Source organism: Triturus cristatus, chromosome 4_1, assembly GCF_964204655.1.
Source record: "Triturus cristatus chromosome 4_1, aTriCri1.1, whole genome shotgun sequence".
Classification (NCBI taxonomy): Eukaryota; Metazoa; Chordata; class Amphibia; order Caudata; family Salamandridae; genus Triturus; species Triturus cristatus.
Window position 1 is genome coordinate 423,802,113 of NC_140585.1, and position 16,503 is coordinate 423,818,615.

At 39.7% G+C, this 16,503-nt stretch overlaps 1 protein-coding gene across 2 annotated transcripts in view; it reads right to left on the reverse strand.

Moving 5' to 3' along the window:
• Window positions 1-879: 879 nt before the first annotated feature.
• The window catches only part of CRY1 (cryptochrome circadian regulator 1), a 130,060-nt gene continuing 114,436 nt past the window's right edge, over window positions 880-16,503 (reverse strand). For both annotated transcript variants that reach the window (XM_085652551.1, XM_085652552.1), the window contains one exon: window positions 880-2,047. Coding sequence is in view for 1 of the 2 variants with exons in the window: in XM_085652552.1 (XP_085508678.1) it covers window positions 2,034-2,047 (14 nt within the window). In the remaining variant the exon portion in view is untranslated. The remainder of the gene's footprint in view (window positions 2,048-16,503) is intronic.

Below are 16,503 nucleotides of genomic sequence, written 5' to 3' on the forward strand. Positions count from 1 at the left end.
GTTCTAGTGCTTTTTAGTAACTTAATACGCCCTCAGAGACTCGAAATATATTTCCATAATGTGTTTGAGTTAAGAGCAACAAATGGATACATTACTAATGTATTTAAAATGCGTGCTTGGACTAATACATTTTTATATTCCACTTTCTATCATGACGCCTACACCACTTACCATTCTTTTGAAATTAGGAATGCCATCTTTGGGAAGGGAAATGATCAGGTTTGCTATTCTATGCTATCATTGGACACAGTGTTTGCGATGAGAAACATTTCAGCTCCCTGAGGATCGATACAGATACTCTGAGAGAGGTACTTTTTGCACAGACAATGCTGCCCACTGTGATTGTGGCTGTACAACCATACTAAAAAAGGAAAGGTAATACAGACTTGTCAGGAGCAAAGAAACAACATAGGGACTGGGGAGAGAGAAGGGGAAGCTCCACTCTGACAAATGTAAAGAAACCAATCTCAGCTAAGCATTGTATATGAATGGCTGATAAAAAACGCTGGATGACTCTGTCCTCAAATGACAATTGTGAATACACTAGAACAATCCCAGGTGCCAGTTGTTAGTGATGGCTACCTCCTAGTATCATACCTACATCAGAGACTTGCTGTCTCAAAATTAGAAAAAACATGTGTTCAGCAATGATATCAAAATTATATTTCTAGTCTAACCTTCACATTGAAATTGACGTAGCATGTATGGTGACGATTTCATATAAATTTAGAAGTGCACCCTCTGTCATACTTAAAACAGTAATAATTCACATTTCTCATGTTACTTATGTTGCTCACAATTGAATTGCAACCGTCGGCAAGTTTGGTGTTGGGCTTGAAACATATTTTCTCAGGAAGTACAATGAACAAAACAAAAAAGAATTTTTGATGTGTTCATCCCATTTTATTAACAAGGATAACTTTTAAGTGAATAAGGCAATAGGGAATACAAATAGAGATACAAACAATACACATATCACATTTGCAGTTATTCGAAGTTGACAACGTTGTACACTAAAATGCAAAATATTTATAGTAAGAATTACACAATTAAACATTTTGTTTCACTAACAAAGTTGAAGTGCACATACAAAGTTCTACTCGGTAAACCATAAATACAACAGTATAAGAACAACCAACGTAAATGATCTGTTTAAAAACCTTTACATACTCTCATCACAGCGTAGAACACCTTCTTTATATATATCTGTGGTGCATTTATAAATTGTTGCCAATAAATGCCATGCCTGAAAAATTATCAAAAATATAATATTGATGAGTCTAAAACTAATCAAGAAGATCTATATTTACAGTCCTATTGAGTATTTACACTTTTGCTCAACAAAAATAACCAATTTAGAGAACACTCAAAAATGCAGCTGAAAATAAAATTCAAAATATTCAACAGAAAAAGAGACATTATGTTCTTGATGACTAAATGCCAATTGGAAACTATTTATTAAAAGACTTCCAGAGATCTTACAGTCAACATGGCAAGCACCAGGAATGCACTGTTTTGAGGGACTGCTTGTCTGAACTTAACAAACTGAAGCATTTGAGCAGGCCAGCCTTTCAGGCCTGGAAGAGTCCCAACCAGTTGATTGATATTCATTGCATGAGCAAGCAGTATGTAGACTTGTTCTATGGAACACTCAAGCTGATACCGTTTTATTTTCCTGTTACACATCATATTTTGCCTTGTCACCTCAAGATGGTATAGTTCACCCAATCTTTTGTTGTATTACGATGACAGAAACTCAAAAACGTTCAAGCGTCTCAAATTTAGCAAGCGGCAGAAACATTGGTGTTGACACGGCACAGCTGCGTGGTGTGAGACTGCACAGCCTCAATATCCAAATGAGTGCTTATCAACAGTTGTGTTGAACAAGTACAGAATGTCAGTAAAGACTATGTTTCTTCATAGGTAAAATGAGTACCCATACAGAACAACTGGCTGTTTCAAATCATTTTACATCTTCACCTCCACAGGTTTCTTAGCTCTCAGAAAGAAAACAGTGCTGAAAATGTTCATCTTCACATCTTCACAGCTGGAGAAAAAAAATGAGAAATCATTATTTTGCATGTTTTTTTATTGAAACACACCACTGTAATTATATATAAGCTTAGCATACCTGTCTGTTTCTGTAACAGATATATACTACTGCTTGAAGCTGCTCAATATTAATTGCTACTATTGAGGGTATTTTTAATCACTTTATATTTGAAACTGTGCATTTGTAATCATATTTTGTAACTTCTATATAGGACATTCCAACTTTGATACCATTATATAGGTCCCCATAACCAATCATGGGACAATGAAGAGATTACCACCAAGTTATTGGAAAAATGGATAGGCATCAACACCACCTTTGACGGTCCAACTTTACATAAAAACAACTATATAACACTTCTTTCATCCTACAGTTAGCATAGGTTCAAACCATTTAAAAATTATATGAAAGAAGTGACCTCTTTGCATGGGAGATTCTGAGGAACACAGAACGTCAGAAGAGAAGTTGTATCTCTCCTCAGCTACTCTTTACATCTGCCAAGAAAGGTTCAACACGTCTATACTCAATAGTAATCACCTGCAAGCACAGCTCCATAATTGGAACTCCTATATATAATAAGCACTGGAAAAGGCAATGGACATGCCATTGGCTGCCAGTCTTTTGGCTTTGTCAATTCTTGTTTTGTCATGATTTTTGTAAAAAATCATTGTTGGAGGAACTGTTGTGCATGTATCAATATAAAGAACACTGGCTAAAATCATGAATATATTTGGTTTCCTAAAGCACACATTGCCATGGAAGTCCCTGGCACTCGAGGGAACTAATTTGTGTGCAGATTTGCTCTTTGTGAAAGAACAGAATGACATCACTCGCAGTGAAATTGGCTAATGCCTAAAGTGTGCTGACCTACTGCCCATGCTGCATGCTGTAGTGAGTGGTTGAACAAATCAAACAGACCAGTGAACGAAAAGAGCTGGCTGAAAACTCCTTATAAAGGTACATTATTTTTACATAATTTTAGTAAAATCAAAAGGTCTTGGCTAATGCCAGACCTAAAAAGCAAATAATTCTAACATTGTAAGGAAACAATATTCAGAAACAACTTCTTGATATGCCAATTTATCAAAAAGAGTCGGTATGTTACACACTTAGACATGGCATTCTTACGCATGAATCCAGCTTCACTTGGAAGCTGAGATCTAAACCAAGAAGAATTCAGTGGCCTCTTGAAAAGCTGCAAACGAACATGGCAACTAATACACCCAGTTTCCACAAAAACGTGGCATGGAAGATAGAATGTAGAGAGCCACAGCCAAGGAGGTGGAATAACAACATCTCCCTTGGCATGAAGTGCCTCAATGTAAAAAACACTAAACAGTTCTAACAGAACATGTTGATGCAGTAAAAGGAGATGGCATGACTGTCATTTGATTTTTCTGCAAACTTTGAAAGTCATTCTGATAATTTTATGGTTTGCTCAGTACCAACCCATTAAGACCTCAACTTGGGCAAATACTCATGTAGCCAAAAGGTCTTGCTTTTACAAAAGAACAGTGGAAAGGGGAAGGATGAGTGGGGTAAATTGTCACGTATGTGCTTTCGTAAAGTATGTAAACGCAACTGATGTACTGAATACAAACGTAAAACTGATGAAAGGAAAGGAATACATGTTGTGAACATACAGTGCAGTGGTATATTCTACAGTAAGGTGCGTGGTATAGTTCAAACATTTTTACGGAATATGATGGTTAATTAGGAAGTGAATGCACATGCTTTACTGCCTGCATTGAATACATCATGCCAGCTGCCTGAGCAAGGACGTTAATGTCAAGCATGGTGTTGGGACGCAAATGACCCCTGCATGGTAAACAGGCATGTGCTCCTGCCCTGAGTGACCCGACTGCATGCGAAACTTGAATCTCGACTTTCTGTTGACCCAGTAGAACTGGGTGACCCTGGGGCTGTATCAAGAACAAGTTCTACTTTGGTATGCGGACTTGGAATGGACTGTGCACCTGTTTTGCTCATATTGTGTTGTTTGTGGCACATGCTAGAGGACAGAGCAGCAGCTGCCTCTTCATTTACGGTCTGCAACTCATAGGTTTTGAATTAATGTATGTGCTGTAGGCAGCACACTGCCAGCAAAGCGGGTGCATGGACCCCTTCTGGGCCTGGAGATGGTTGTTGAAGATGTTCATGATATGGTCCTTGCCCTTTAATATGATGGGATCGGGCTCGTGAATACATGCTTTACAAACCAGAGACAGCATATTATGGAAAGGCGTCCATATGCTCAGTGACCTTTGTTGCCATCACCCTCATACCTCAGCTATTAACAAGTAAGCCTTGCACCAGTCAGTGATGGAGAATGACATCATGCCCTAAGCCTTGCACCAGTCAGTGATGGAGAATGACATCATGCCCTAAACTGAGACCCTGTTCAGCTGCGAAACCATTGGCCACTACACAGCAATGTGCAGTGAACAGTTAGCATGTGAGGTGAGCCCTGCACAGAAAACAGAGTGGAAGTATGTTCAGGGGACTCCGGGTCCTTTGAGATGGTTGAAAGGGCATGTTAAGGCCCAGATTTATTATGATTTTGCATCACAGTCACTTTTGTGGTGCAACCCCGACATAAAATAATTTCGGCATTTCCTAAGTCACTTTGGTTGGTTAAGTAAACTCAAAGTAAAACAACACAGCGCATAGGGCTGCCTTGCTTTAGTTTGTGTCAGGTAGGCCTTACATCAGTGTTGCATGGGATTCCAAGGCATCCGTTTTTTACGCACACCCAGATTTACAAAATCTTGTACACCTGGATTTGCGCTGAAATGGTATGCCTTCCTAACAGAGGTGTAACGAGAAAAATATCTTAATTTCTCCTCATTAAATCCTCTTCCCATGCAGTACACCTAGAATGAGGAATATTGCTCTAAAGATTATTTCTGTGCTGGAAAGTATTCCTTTTTGCACAAAACAATCCTATCTGTAATGTAGGAACCCTTGCACCATGGCGCAGAGGTGGCTGCATTGGTGATAAGCAGCACATAGAGCGCCAGTGCAGAAATTATTTATATGTTTGCAAATATGGAACATTTCTGCTCTCTCCCTTTCACGAAATGCAGCAAGTTTCCATGCTGTTCCGCTATGCATGAATTATTAATAAATTTGCAAAAGTGGCTTACTTTGGTTGGCGTGAGTCATAGTGGGAGCAATCATTACTGAAATTTGTTCAAAACTAAAGACTCCATTTATACTGCTTTGACACCAGAGGGCATCATAGCACAAAAAGTGCATAAAATCTACAATTTTCCAGTTTCTACTGAAAAGCGAATATTCCCTTGGTAATGCTTTATTGGTTATAATCAGTTTTAACTGAAAACTGGAAACCATATCCCATTTAGGCACGGGGTGCATCTTCAGTTTTTGCAGGTTGTGAAGGTGGCAACAGTGGAATCCACGCATAGAGTATCACTACAGAATCTCCCAATATCTCTGAAGCTGCATACTTGTAAAAAGTTGCAGGGGTGAGAAGCAAATACAGAGCACAGCAAGAAATACAAAAAGCAGCATGTGGAATACACAGATTTGGTTGATGAATACAGACTATGGTGCACAACCTTATATTAAAGCACAGGAATACATTTAAAAAAGCCCCCAAGCTTGTGCAAACCAAAACCAGCCATGTAACACGCTAGAGATGCATGTTTTTTCACCACTATTAAAGTTCAGGGTGCATTGTCACAAACTACACCCACACACTAATGCAATGTTATCTCTTCCTGCAGCTGCTGCATGATGCTGAGACAGAGGCAACAGCTACCCACACACAGCACCATACAATGTATTCAGAGCCCATCATACCACGCAAAGAACCTACGCCTCCTCTGGTAAGTAGAAGTTGCCTGCTTTCTTTGCCCAGGGAGGCATATACACACAGCACTATCACACACAAAACAACACCAGTTCTAGCAACAATGATGGATACAGTTTTCATTTTAAACTGAATATTGTAAGGTTTAATCCACATACACAACGATTTCCAGACATTACCATACGAAGACGAGATCTCAAATGGGAAAGGTGTAGCATTATAATGTTTCAACTCAGCTAATTTAGAGCATACAATCACAATGAGCAGCTAAACTGCGGATTTCTATTGAAACAAACTTAAAACTAGACACCTAAGATAAAGAAAACTTTGTGGATAATTGTGGGGATTGTAGTGTAGTAGTAGGGGCAATATTATGCAAGCAGAGATTCTGCACTGATATCCCAGATAAACAGGGAGACTTATTTCCTTCATTCTTATCCACTATTAGTTTCTCCCTTATCCCCTCTCATGGTATTCATTCCATTCAGTCTAAAATGTTATCTCTGGAAATGTGACTTGTGTTAATACAGCTGCATTCTCAGAGACCTCCTGTGAGTGTTTTTCATAATACATCTGGATTCTCAGCGACCTCCCATGAGTGTTTTTCGATCTTTCTGATTATATCCGGACCATGTGAAAGCCAGATCTGCACGAGAAACAACATGCCATCCCATTCAAATCTTCATTCTTACCTTTGTAAATATCAACAGCGATGTAGGTCTCGGGCTTTAAACTAGCATGGAGCACAGCCTTCCCTTTTGTAAGAATATTGATTAATCATATTTATATTCACATTTCACATGAGGCCACATGATCCTGTGCGTTTATGCCTGCTGGTTAAACACATTTCTAAAATGTCTGCATAAATAAGAGGGCCACATGTAGAGTTGATATTTGAGGTGGGATCTTACATCAGCATTTGTGAAGGCTTGGGCAGTACCTGCCTAGAATATAACTGGTGTTAATTCCCTGGGTTTCCCTAGAAGGATGTGCATTGTGATTGGTTAGTGATCCTGAGATTCTCTCTAGTCTGGTTGCCTAGTGTTCTTAAGATGTAGTGCTGTGCAAAGCGATGGCTTAATGCCCCTAAGATGCAGCATGGTGTGGTAGATTAATATCCCCAGAATATAGGTGCGTTGATATCTCGTAAGTGCAACTTGTGGGTGAGCGTCTCAGTGCCATGCAATGCAGTGTGGTAGTTTAGTGTGACTAGAAAGGCAGTGTTGTTGTTGAGTGCAGCTAGGGGAAAAGGCACTGTTGTGGTCAGTCTTCTTAGGGTGCAGTCTAGCGCACTAGTGCCTCCGGAGTCTAATTGAGTGGGTGTGTGCTCCTACTACGTAGTACCATACTAAGTCACCACTTGACCTTTATCTGCTGTTTCTGTTAAAGAAGGCTGCACTGCTGCTTTCAATGCTGTACTCATGTTGTTAGTGAAGCTCAGTGAAACTGTTAAACTATAATAAAGCAAAGATAATTCACACTGTCAGGTCTAGTAGGAGAGTTGATCTAGGAAGACATGAAGGTGGTGCAGTAAGGGCTAATTGACCCGGGCCCCACTCTAGGCAAGGCCTTGCACATCAGCTTACAACATGAGATAAATGGCAGGGGCGTAGCTTACGGGGGCTGTTTGGGTTGTAACACCCGCCTAATAAATGTATTCTGCTGGAAATAGTTGGGTACAGCTGTTTTAAGTCAGGTATGGTGAGAGGTTTCACTTGGAATTTTTACATACACATGCAGACAAACACAAACACTCTTGTTTCTGTTTTAAAGGTCTTAAAAATGGTTATTTGACAAAATATTGAGTTATAAGCACCCCTCACAATCCGCACTCCACTCCCTTCCTGCTGCTCCTTTAGACCCCCCCTACTGCCCTGCTTCTCGTATAATGTATTTTAATCCGCATAGTTGTTGGGAAATCTGAAGCTTAAACCCACCCAACCCTCACAAATCTTACTGACCAAGCTATGCCCCTGATTAATGGCTCACAGTAAACGGAAGACCGAGTCTATGTATGACCTTATGACTTCAAACTCAAGAGCAGAGGTGCTTTGCAACACCAGTCAGGCCCATTTTCTGTAGTGGGACGGGAGCACGGATAGCTCTCCTCGCAAAAGGTAGTACTACAGAAAGGATGTGCACATTGTTTTATGAGTGGCACATTTCAGTGTTCACAAACACATTTTGGTGGAGAAGGGGTCACCGGAGGTGAGGTAATACAGAGAGAGAGAGGATGTTTTGGGAAAATGTGGTAATGTCAATACAGCACCTTGTTCATTTGTAATGCGGGGAATTTTAAATATATATTTGTGTATATATATATATATATACATATATATATATATATATTACACCAACAGCTTCCTTCTCAGGAGACCAAGTAGTACGCACTCACGGGATTCTTTGTTTACCCCAATTTCCTTTATTTATTCAATAGCATCCAGTTCCAAGGAAATACCAACGCGTTTCGCTATCCACAGATAGCTTGATCACGGTTAATATTATGCATTTGAATCACCCTATAAAAACATCTGATGCCAAACATGTGATTAGTGATGTAACTCATTTGTTAAACTAGACTTCTGGTCCTTGTAGTCCTCAGGCCATATACAATGTTAACATTTTGTTTCAATGATGACATTAACGTGTCCCCAAAATCATACATATTTTACTTTACTTAATTCAACATATTTTTTGTTTATCTCTTTTATATACATCTTATTTTTGTCAATTTGTCAATGACATACATACGATCTGCCATAATATTTTTTACTTGTCATTTTCCAAATCGGCTCTTACTAAGCGGATAGAGACAGGTTTTGTTTTTGGTTTTTTATTCACAGGTTTCAACTTGAACTTTATTAACTTCCCTGTCCTTTGTTGGGATCGATTCACACAAACTACGATGTTCTTATTTTACCCAGAGTTGTGCAGCCACACTTTCGTCATTTTTGATGGGAAGTGATACGTTTCTAGTTGTTTAAATTTAACCTGCATATTCGTTAAACCTCTAAAAATCGGAGCTCCGATTTCCGCTATTTATGGTAAATAGACAGCCTTTAAGTTTTATTGTGACGCGGTGAGTTAATTCCGCGTCTAATACCATTCATGCTATTCTCAAGCCCTCCAGTGGGCTTAGAAAGAAGGCGTCACATATGTTACTTTGTGACAATTTTTTAACCTTTCCTTATCTGGTATACTTGTGTTTATGGCATAAAGCATACCCTCTAGTGGGCAATGTCATAATTTGTTTATTGAACAGCAGTCATTTAGTTCCTACCCAATTATGGGACAGTTAACAATTAAATGGTCCTTCTCAATTATGTCATAGGTTTGAGTGTGTTCATATGACTTGAGCATGAGCCTTTTTCCCTCCTCTCCCCTTTCTCAAGGCAAAACGTCACAGGATCTTAATGGTCTTTTTATATTTCTATAAATGAACATGCAGTTCTTCACTTTGATTGAGGCCACATGGCGTGTAAGTCCTGAAATTCAGAATTTGGCGGGATTCTCTACGTCTCAGATTCTTTTCTCGATCTCCTCCTCTTTCATGTGCAGATATCGTTTCAAGAGCATAAAATCGTAGGGATTTCCAATCTCCTCCATGATTACTTTCCATGTGTTTTGCAACTGCGTTGCTCCTGTCTTTTTTAACCGTTGCTCTCACATGTCCAAGGATTCTCTTTTTCAACTCACACTTCGTGCTGCCTATGTATTTTAGTGAACATGGACATTCGATCAAATATACAACGAATTGACTTTTACATGTGATTAGTTCTTTTTTTTGCCATATCTTGTTGTTAGGTAATCTGACCTCTGTCATGTTTTTAGCGATTTGGCAAACTTTACATGTGTAGCACTTTAGGAAGCCCTTTGTCCTTAACCATTGCATTCCTTTCTTTTTATCATGATCTTGATGATGGCTGTGTACCAGTTTCTCTCTCAAATATTTATTATGTTAAACAATGTTTGGAGTGATTACAGTATGTTGTGCCCCAGGTCTCTTTCCCTGCTGTTCCCTTCCCTTTTCTTACCTCTATTAATCACCTCAAACTTATGTGCTATAATAGCAGGCGGAATTGAGGCTATTGAAAGGTGGACCCTATTGTGCATCAAACCGATCCTGAGGGCATTGATCATCGTTACAGAATAATCTGCCCAAGAAAATAATCCCACCTAGTCGGTTTGAAGACAATATGGTATTGTTAGAGGCAGTGTTAGTACACCAACAGGTAACAGCATCACGAATATGCCTGGGCAAAGCACTACGCTACGTTCGCGTAGTTTGCGAAGTTTGCGCAACTTCGCACTACGCGAATTGCACGTAGCACAGTGCAAACCCGCATAGCGTAGCGCTACGTAGTGCAGCAGTCATTTTTTGCTTGCTCGCGGTCCTCAACATCAAGTTGCCGATCGCAAGCGTGGAAAATAAACCTCCTGGCGAGATTCTCAACGCGGGGAGGTCAGGTTTCTCATTGCGAGTGGTCACGCATGCTCGCGACTGCTCGCGATGAGAAACTACCAGTCCGCGTTGAGAAAGCTGCCGCTCGAGTAAAAATCTACTCGAGCGGCAGAAAACTACAGCTCGCACTGTGTAAGATGCCGTTTTCAATGATTGCACAGTGCAGGATGCTTGTCCGCACTGTGCAATTATTGAAAACGGCATCTTGCACAGTGCGAACAGGGTACTACGCAGTTCGTGAAGTGCTACGCATAGCTCGCGTAGTGCGAAGTGGACTTTGCGTAGCTACGCGTAGCTCTACTTCGCGAACTACGGCCAGGGTTAATCACGAACAGAGACCACAGCATTGCAGGAAAGAATAGACAGAATGCAGAAAAGTCTATTTGATGCTGATAACGGAAGAGCCTCGGGGGGGAGGGGGGGGGGGGGGTTCTTGGTTAACCAATGATGGCACCACACAAAATTCTTCAGTTACAGTAGAAATTCCTACTCCAGTACCGTTAGCTGCACCTTAAAGATTTCACGGTGAAGCAAATAAGGTGCAAGTATTTTTAACACAAATCCTTTAGCATTTTTCCTGTAGACCTCAAGCATTTCCCACTAATCAGACAAGAGTGGCCTTTATGATTTCATACTTAGCAGGTGATGCTACACAGTGGGCAGTACTATTGGTAAGGAGGGACGATTCGCCCTTGTATGATTAGATAGAATTCCGGAAGGAAGGCTCTTTTTCAACGGACAGAGAATTATTGGAATTAAAGCATGGCTCAAAGGAATTGGTTGAATACTTAAATACCTATCAACGTTTGGTGGCTCAAAGAAAAAATGGCCCGAAGAAAAAAGAGCGGCTTTATTCGATCAAGTATTGAGAGACGATATAAAAGATGTGCTAGCACAGAGCGATCCACAACTTGCTACTTGTACGTATTTAATTAATCTGACTTTCGATTAGATTATCGCATTAATGAGTGTAAAGAGGATGTAAGGAAAATGGATCAATTAGTCCCCAGATTTGAGAGAAGTAGAAACATGGGAGGATTATCTGGGGAGACTTCAGAACCCATGGAAATCGGTAAAGTCATAGCTTCACTGACTCAGGAAGAGAAAGACCAGCGTTGGAAGAAGGGGCTGCGTTTATATTGCGGCAAAAGAGACCATTTTGTAAAAGACTGTTTGGCTAAACCTAATACTAGGTCCGGATGGTCCAAGGTATCATCTATTGATACCACCAAAAAATCGGAACACTCAATAGCTCAAGGGTAGCGGAAGAGAACACCTTGAGCTGCATGAATATTTCTTCATTAGATGTATCCAATTGAGAGCACTTCTATTTACCTATACAATTGAGTACTAAAAAAGTTTGGCAAACAGTTCAAGCCATGATTGATTCTGAGGCTACAGGGATTTTTACTGATGAAGCTATGATTCAAAGGTTACAAATACATTTGGTGAAAAAAGAGAAACCTGAAATTGTAGTAGCTGTAGATGGGAGAGACTGGGGGCAGATTTACAAGAAACTGACGCATCTGTACAGATGTGTCAGTTTCCAAGCGCCTGCGTGAAAAACCCTTGCACCACCATAGATGCACCCTATTCACAATACGGCACACTATGGCGCAAGGATTGACAGATGCATCAGAATTTCTGACGCATCTGTTTGTGGAAAAATCACGCATTGCTGGAGTCGTGTCGCAAGCACGACGCAACTCCAGCAATGCGTGTTGCGGCCTATTCCCAATACACTGCGTCATGCCTTACGCCTGTTTCTTGTAGATTTCACTGCGTCACTTTTACAAGGCTTTCCTGCGTGGGAACGCCTACACTGCATACATTATACCTGATGCAGGTATAATGTCACGCAGGGCTTTACAACGTGACACATCTCTCTAGATGCGTCACGTTGTAAATTTGCCGTATTTTTTACGCCGCCGTTGTGTCACAAAAGGGATGCAACGGCAGCGCAAAAGTGCCGCACGGGGCTTGTAAATCTGCCCTTGGGTTTCTGGCCCCATAAGATATAGCATTGAAATTCTCTCAGTGAGGTGTGAGGAGAATCACACCGGAACATTACGTTTTGATGTAATGAAAGCTCCTCATTATGGATTGATACTTGGATTACCATGGCTGAAACAGCACAACCCTTCTATTAATTGGAATAATAATACCCTTGTCTTTGATTCTCACTTTTGTTCTTCTCATTATTTATTTTCAATAAGCCAGTGAGTACGGTTTTGGCACTGAGACATAGTATAGCCAGAGTGGCCAGAAAAAGAGAACATTCTTCCCAACAGGTATCAAGAATACTGCGATGTATTTAATGAAAGTCAAGTAGACATATTGCCACCTCATAGACCCTATAACTGCCAAATTGACTTAATACCAGGTGGAGTAATACCTTGTGGAAGAATATATGCTCTCACAGAACCAGAGAATAAACATTTGTAGGCATATATAGATCAATATCTAGCCAATGAATTCCAAATCACCAGCTTCTTCTCCTCTTTTCTTCATACCAAAAGCCAATGGCGAGAGGAGAACGCATATAGATTATAGAGCCTTGAATAATATTACCATCAAGAATCATTACCCTCTACCTCCTATACCAATTCTTTTAGATCAGGTACAAATGCTACCATTTATACCAAGTTAGAGCTCAAAGGGGCTTATCATTTGGTGAGAATGAGGGAGGGTGATGAATGGAAGACAGTTTCCGTACACAATATGGTCTTTTTGAGTATCAAGTGATGCCTTTTGGGGTTTGTAACGTGCCTGCTGCGTTTCAACATTTCTTTAAGAGAATATTTGGATATTTTCACAGCAGTTTACATTGATGACATATTAATATTTTCCAAGAATACGTTTAAGCATGAGCAACACGTGCTTTTGGGGTTACAAGCCTTGAGGGAAAATGGTTTATAATGTAAACTCAGCATGTTCCTAAAGTGAAATTCTTAGGTGTAATGCTGTGTACCACAGGTTTGGAGATGGCAGAATGTAAAGTACAGGCAGTAAAGGAATGGCCTGTACCAAGAAATATCAGAGACATCCAATGTTTTTTGAATTTTGCTAACTTTTATGGGAGGTTTCTTGATCAATTTCCAAAAAAGTAGCACCCATTACTAGGCTTTTGCAAAAAAAAACACCTCTTTCATATGGTCAGAACTGGCCAATCAATCTTTTGAACTCTTGAAATTAGCCTTCACCCCAGCACCTATTCTAGCTCATCCTAGCCCAGAGAATCCTTATGTTGTGAAAGCATATGTTTTAGAAGTGGCAATAGGGGCTACTCTTTCACAACATCATGAATCAACTGGACAGTTGCATCCTGTGACGTTCATGTCCAGAAAATTGACTACAGCTGAGTCATACTATAACATTGCAGAAAAAGAGCTCCTGGCTATAAAAAAACGCCTTTTGTGAGGGGCAACATCATTTAATGGGTGCAAAACAAAACATAACACTATATATGGAGCACCGTAATTTACAATTCATGAGGTCTGCCAGGTTATTAACACTGAGGATTGTGATGGCTGTTGTTCTTTGAGGAATACAACTTCATAGTGACCTACAAACCCGGTGTGGAGAACCACAAAGCAGATGCTCTGACCAGACAAGAATCAGTGATGAAAAGCAAGAAAACAAAAAACAATCCATTCTGAATCCATCTCAAGTAGTCTGTACGTTACAAACAGAACAATTTCTACAGAAGATAGCACAAACTATGTGTAAGGGTACTTGGAAATAATGGCTTAGGAATCATCCTACATGGAAACTATAAAAGGGGTTGCCTATTTGTGAAAAGCAATTGATGATACCATCCAAAGAACAACAAAAGGAAGTGTTGCAATGGTGTCACAATGTGCTTAGTGCAGGACACAATGGATTTGAAAAAACACTTGATCGAGTGTTAAGACAATTCTGGTGGCCTAACCATAAGTAAAGATGTTCAGCAAATGGTTCAGGAATGTGTTAAGTGTGCAGAGGCCAAAACTGATCATAAAAGACCCCAAGGATTGTTACAAGCATTACTTACCCCTGAGGTACCATGGGAAACCATCTCTTTGGATTTCTTTGTAGGGCTCCCCAAAGATCAAGGATGTACAGCAATATTAGTGGTAGTAGATAGTCTGACTAAATTATGATATTTCATAGCGTGTTCTCAAATACCCACAGCAGGACAACTTGCTCATATGATCAAAATCATAAGACTTTATGGTTTGCCTAAAACCACTGTGTCAGATTGGGGAATCCAATTTAAGGCCCATTTTTGGAGAGTATGATGTAAGGCATTACACATATCCTCAGCAATGTCTACCAGTTTCCACCCACAAACAGACAAGCAGACAGAAAGTTTGACTCAGGCCCTTAAACAATATCTCTGTTGTTATGTGGAAGTAAAAAAGTCTTTGGTAGAACTATTTTGGGTTACTGAAATAGCCTACAATAGCGCAAAGCACTGTGCTAAGACGTCTGTACCACTTTTTTGTACATACAGATTTCCTCAACATTTTATTCCATTGCTTTAATGCCTCATCTAGTTCCAATAGTCACGAAGCTCATCAGAGCGGGACACATATTCAGAAAACATTGAAAGAAGCTCAGGTGAATTTACACAACGCAAAAATACATTATAAAAAGACAGTCGGCAAACACCGTGGGGCATATCCTACTTATCAAGTAGGAGATGCGGTCTGGTTGTCCAGCAGGAATCTGCATTTTTGAAGATATAGTATCTTTAATCCTAAATATATTGGGTCATATAGGATACTTAAATACAGCAATCCAGTTGCAGTAAAACTATCTCTGCCAAAATCCCTAAAAATACATCCTGTGTTCCATATCTCTTTAATTAAGCGTTAAGGAGTTTCGGTGAAAAAGGTGCCCTCTCCCATATGGGTGAACAATGAACTCGAATATGAAGTACAAGAGATTTTAGAATCCAAGCAGAGAGGGTCCAGTTTATGGTATCTTGTGTCTTGGAAAGGATACGGCACAGAGGAAAATTCATGGGAACCAACCAAGAGTATTCATGCTGCCCGATTATTGCGTGCTTTCCATGCCAAAATTCCTGAGAAACCTGTGCCCTGTCAGCATTCTTGAGAGAGCGGATGTAAGTTTACATTTAAAACAAGCGTCAGGGGTAAAATGGACATGAACGCCGACACAAAGCAAAACATCTCCATAATAGTAGATTTAGCAGTTGAGATTAATGGAGAACAGAAGTTACTGACATTATTTTATAAGCTCAGAAGATGGTGGAGTTTATGAGAGAATTCATAGGGCATCACAGAAGCAGAATTTCGCATGGAGAAGGTTTGAACTACACGTCCCATTAATCACTGTAGAGGTCAATTGCTCTATAACCTTTTGTAATTAATGGATCACAATAACCCAGAAGAGCTATAAGAAGACCTTCTAGTTGAGAAATGAGGCAGATTATTCCATCTCTGGATCTTATCCATCACTTCTGCTGTTTTCCTGAAAATCCTCGTACTTGTGAAGTGGTAATGGTGCTTGCACTGATTCCTGTTCATACATTCAATAAAATGTAAGTCTGTGCTATCTCTGTGACATTAGATAAAAGATTTATATAATATACTGATGTATAAACAGCCAAGGGGACATGAAGAATATAAGGGCACTAAGCCAGTTGTATATGGAGACTTGGATAAATAGGTCCCCTTAATAGAGGTATAAAGTGTATGTGTTAATGTACGCAGTATCTTAGTAATTACAACATTACATGGTTAGAGAGGAGGTATGGAGATGAGATTATTGCCGCTTTAAGGCAGAGGCAACATAAGAGACACTGTGATATCCCGATAAAGACACCCACATAAGAAATGGTGTGATTCTGACAAAAAGTGGCAATTGGTAAAAAAACTTAAATAATATGGACAGTGGTATACCCTTAAATAAATATGCAGAACTAAATATATCAGTCAATAAGAAAATGCAATCTTAGTATGAAAAACCAATTCCGAGTTTTACGTATGATTAAATAACAATGTACATCACTGGACTAAATGCAAACCGACACAATGAATTGTAAAAAAAAAATGTGTTTGTTTTTAATCATTGTTTGTCATGTATGACTACTAATCACATAATGCCTCATAATGGACATAATGGGAGAGAGGTATAAAATATAAA